Source organism: Rutidosis leptorrhynchoides, chromosome 4, assembly GCF_046630445.1.
Source record: "Rutidosis leptorrhynchoides isolate AG116_Rl617_1_P2 chromosome 4, CSIRO_AGI_Rlap_v1, whole genome shotgun sequence".
Lineage (NCBI taxonomy): Eukaryota > Viridiplantae > Streptophyta > Magnoliopsida > Asterales > Asteraceae > Rutidosis > Rutidosis leptorrhynchoides.
The window spans coordinates 40,192,035-40,196,913 of NC_092336.1; the positions used below are offsets into that span (position 1 = coordinate 40,192,035).

Here is a 4,879-nt window from a genome sequence, read left to right on the forward strand (position 1 = left end):
GGTACTTTGGATGGGGTTTGTTAGGCCCAATAGATCTATCTTTAGGATTCGCGTCAATTAGGGTGTCTGTTCCCTAATTCTTAGATTACCAGACTTAATAAAAAGGGGCATATTCGATTTCGATAATTCAACCATAGAATGTAGTTTCACGTACTTGTGTCTATTTTGTAAATCATTTATAAAACCTGCATGTATTCTCATCCCAAAAATATTAGATTTTAAAAGTGGGACTATAACTCACTTTCACAGATTTTTACTTCGTCGGGAAGTAAGACTTGGCCACTGGTTGATTCACGAACCTATAACAATATATACATATATATCAAAGTATGTTCAAAATATATTTACAACACTTTTAATATATTTTGATGTTTTAAGTTTATTAAGTCAGCTGTCCTCGTTAGTAACCTACAACTAGTTGTCCACAGTTAGATGTACAGAAATAAATCGATAAATATTATCTTGAATCAATCCACGACCCAGTGTATACGTATCTCAGTATTGATCACAACTCAAACTATACATATTTTGGAATCAACCTCAACCCTGTATAGCTAACTCCAACATTCACATATAGAGTGTCTATGGTTGTTCCGAAATATATATAGATGTGTCGACATGATAGGTCGAAATATTGTATACGTGTCTATGGTATCTCAAGATTACATAATATACAATACAAGTTGATTAAGTTATGGTTGGAATATATTTGTTACCAATTTTCACGTAGCTAAAATGAGAAAAATTATCCAATCTTGTTTTACCCATAACTTCTTCATTTTAAATCCGTTTTGAGTGAATCAAATTGCTATGGTTTCATATTGAACTCTATTTTATGAATCTAAACAGAAAAAGTATAGGTTTATAGTCGGAAAAATAAGTTACAAGTCATTTTTGTAAAGGTAGTCATTTCAGTCGAAAGAACGACGTCTAGATGACCATTTTAGAAAACATACTTCCACTTTGAGTTTAACCATAATTTTTGGATATAGTTTCATGTTCATAATAAAAATCATTTTCTCAGAATAACAACTTTAAAATCAAAGTTTATCATAGTTTTTAATTAACTAACCCAAAACAGCCCGCGGTGTTACTACGACGGCGTAAATCCGGTTTTACGGTGTTTTTCGTGTTTCCAGGTTTTAAATCATTAAGTTAGCATATCATATAGATATAGAACATGTGTTTAGTTGATTTTAAAAGTCAAGTTAGAAGGATTAACTTTTGTTTGCGAACAAGTTTAGAATTAACTAAACTATGTTCTAGTGATTACAAGTTTAAACCTTCGAATAAGATAGCTTTATATGTATGAATCAAATGATGTTATGAACATCATTACTACCTTAAGTTCCTTGGATAAACCTACTGGAAAAGAGAAAAATGGATCTAGCTTCAACGGATCCTTGGATGGCTCGAAGTTCTTGAAGCAGAATCATGACACGAAAACAAGTTTAAGTAAGATCATCACTTGAAATAAGATTGTTATAGTTATAGAAATTGAACCAAAGTTTGAATATGATTATTACCTAGTATTAGAATGATAACCTACTGTAAGAAACAAAGATTTCTTGAGGTTGGATGATCACCTTACAAGATTGGAAGTGAGCTAGCAAACTTGAAAGTATTCTTGATTTTATGTAACTAAAACTTGTAGAATATATGAAGAACACTTAGAACTTGAAGATAGAACTTGAGAGAGATCAATTAGATGAAGAAAATTGAAGAATGAAAGTGTTTGTAGGTGTTTTTGGTCGTTGGTGTATGGATTAGATATAAAGGATATGTAATTTTGTTTTCATGTAAATAAGTCATGAATGATTACTCATATTTTTGTAATTTTATGAGATATTTCATGCTAGTTGCCAAATGATGGTTCCCACATATGTTAGGTGACTCACATGGGCTGCTAAGAGCTGATCATTGGAGTGTATATACCAATAGTACATACATCTAAAAGCTGTGTATTGTACGAGTACGAATACGGGTGCATACGAGTAAAATTGTTGATGAAACTGAACGAGGATGTAATTGTAAGCATTTTTGTTAAGTAGAAGTATTTTGATAAGTGTATTGAAGTCTTTCAAAAGTGTATAAATACATATTAAAACATTACATGTATATACATTTTAACTGAGTCGTTAAGTCATCGTTAGTCGTTACATGTAAATGTTGTTTTGAAACCTTTAGGTTAACGATCTTGTTAAATGTTGTTAACCCAATATTTATAATATCAAAAGAGATTTTAAATTATTATATTATCATGATATTATGATGTACGAATATCTCTTAATATGATATATATACATTAAATGTCGTTACAACGATAATCGTTACATATATGTCTCGTTTCAAAATCATTAAGTTAGTAGTCTTGTTTTTACATATGTAGTTCATTGTTAATATACTTAATGATATGTTTACTTATCATAATATCATGTTAACTATATATATAACCATATATATGTCATCATATAGTTTTTACAAATTTTAACGTTCGTGAATCACCGCTCAACTTGGGTGGTCAATTGTCTATATGAAACATATTTCAATTAATCAAGTCTTAACAAGTTTGATTGCTTAACATGTTGGAAACATTTAATCATGTAAATATCAATCTCAATTAATATATATAAACGTGGAAAAGTTCGGGTCACTACAACTTGGACCTTTTGCATGCTACAACTCAAAATCATCAGAGAATCACAAGAACATAACATTCATACATATATTTGTGATTAGCAAGAGAAGTTTTATAATCTCATAGATTATAAAAGGGGTGTTTGTAAACTTACTTTCAAATTATAATCTTTGTAAGTTTGCATAATGTTGTAATAATCCTTAGAATTGTCTTAGGATTGTCATCACTAGAAAAGGGTGAGTCTTTGTACTTTGTAATTAGAAGCATATACTAGCTTAGCTATCTTCTTCCTTAAAGGGAACTAGGGAGCTGATTAATCTCATTGGAGATTAATACTTGTCCAAGTTGAAGACAAGTTGATCTAAGTTGGAGGCAATTTTTCAAAGGGATAGAAGAATTAAGTTGTTGTCTAAGAAGAAGTATAAGGCTTGTAAATCGGATCTCCACCAGATTTGGAGAAAGGTGCTTAGTGAATCAAGAAATCCCGATTAGTGAATCGGGGAGCGGATTAAGGTGGATTAGTTAACATTCATCCGAACCACTATAAATCCTTGTGCTTATGCTCTTTACTTTATATTCTGTACTATTACAAACATAAACACACCACACATTGGTTTGAGTTGATTAAGGTAATCAAGTATTGTTCAAATCTTATTGATCATTGAAAAAGTTTTAAAATCGTATTGAGTAACTATTCACCTCCCCTCTAGTTACTTACAAGAGTGATTGAGACTAGATTTAGACGTGTAACTAATGTTTAGAAAAACCAATTTGGTTTCATGCCAGGGCGCTCTTCGATAGAGGCAATCCATATTATTAGGAACCTTATGGAGAAGTATAAAGAAAATCAAAAGAACCATGAGATGGCTTTCTTAGACTTGGAAAAGGCCTACAATTGCGTTCGACAAAACTTGATTTGGAAGACCTTTAATGCTAGAAGTATCCCGAGTAGATATATTGGTGTTATTAGGGATATGTACAAAGGGGCGAAGTCTTGCGTTCGAAGGGCCGGTGGGAAATACCGAAGTTTTCCCAATAGAAGTAGGCCTGCATCAGGGATCGGCCCTTAACCCTTTTCTCTTCTCTTTGATCCTTGACGAGCTTTCTCGGGGGATACAAGAGTGTATCCCTTGGTGCTTGATTTTTGCCGACGATATTGTGCTTGTTTCCGAATCTAAGGAGGAGCTTAATAGAAGACTGGAGCAATGGAGGGTAGCCTTAGAAGGTAATGGTCTACAAATTAGTAGACAAAAGACGGAATATCTTAGATGTGATTTAGATAGAAACGGTGATTAATAAGATGATGGAGTGAACATCTGCATTGTAGACCAGATCTTACATCCACAAAACTCGTTTAGATACCTAGGCTCGATGCTCCACAAATCAGGGAGGATAGATGAAGACGTGTCACACCGTATTGAAGTATGGTGGGTGAAGTGGAGAGCAGTGATTGGAGTCTTATTCGATAGGAAGATCCCCCTAAAGTTGGAAGGGAAATTCTACAAGGTGGCATTTAGACCTGCCATGCTATACGGATCAGAGTGTTGGCCAATAACCAAGGCGCAAGAGAGAAGGATGGAGGTGGCAAAGATGAGAATGCTTAGGTTGACATGCGGTAAAACGATGTTGGATATGATTCCAAATAGTGTTTTTAGGGAGAACCTGGAAGTTAGAAACATCATTGACAAGCTAAGAGAAGAATGGCTTCGATGGTTTGGGCATGTGAGGAGGCGACCTCTTACTGCACCTGTTCGGAGAGTCGAGGCACTTACAGTTGACGGTGTAAGGAGAAGGGGTAGACCTACACGTAAGTGGGAGGATAGAATAAAGCTCGACTTGAAGCAAGGCATGAAAGATGCTAGCTACTAGTACATCTACCATATTTGCAACAACATTAGCAAGGCATGAAAGATGCTACTAGTACGGCCCTATTAGACGAGGAAACATCAAGCGTCGAATTATTGACGACTTGACCGCCGCTTAGTGGCTAAATTGAACTCCAGGCTTGATTAAAATCCATAAAAATTTGATTCTACCAATATCATGGCGTATCCTTTTTATTAATGTATTTATCTTATTCTCTATATTTATTTATTTATTTATTTTATTTTATTTAAAGTATTTACTTTATTTATTTTTATTCTTATTTGTTTTTGTTTTATTTATTTTCTTTTACTTTTTGAGACGGAGGTCCTCTTAGAAGCAATATCTTTATCCGTTGAACAGATGGGGGGAGGACTT

The 4,879-nt window shown here is 33.6% G+C and overlaps 1 protein-coding gene across 1 annotated transcript; it reads left to right on the forward strand.

Moving 5' to 3' along the window:
* Positions 1-3,568: 3,568 nt before the first annotated feature.
* LOC139840573 (uncharacterized) lies at positions 3,569-4,507 on the forward strand. Its single transcript, XM_071830835.1, has 3 exons — positions 3,569-3,863; positions 3,966-4,179; positions 4,294-4,507. Exons 1-3 carry the CDS (start codon positions 3,569-3,571, stop codon positions 4,505-4,507), a joined length of 723 nt encoding a protein of 240 aa, XP_071686936.1.
* Positions 4,508-4,879: the final 372 nt, after the last annotated feature.

Bases quoted from the DNA above. Each gene is read 5' to 3' on its own strand.
- LOC139840573 (XM_071830835.1), top strand. From the start codon at position 3,569: ATGCTAGAAGTATCCCGAGTAGATATATTGGTGTTATTAGGGATATGT. The intron at 3,864-3,965 runs GTAATGGTCTAC...TCTGCATTGTAG, and splicing joins ATGGAGGGTAGCCTTAGAAG to ACCAGATCTTACATCCACAA. The intron at 4,180-4,293 runs GTGTTGGCCAAT...TAGTGTTTTTAG, and splicing joins GCCATGCTATACGGATCAGA to GGAGAACCTGGAAGTTAGAA.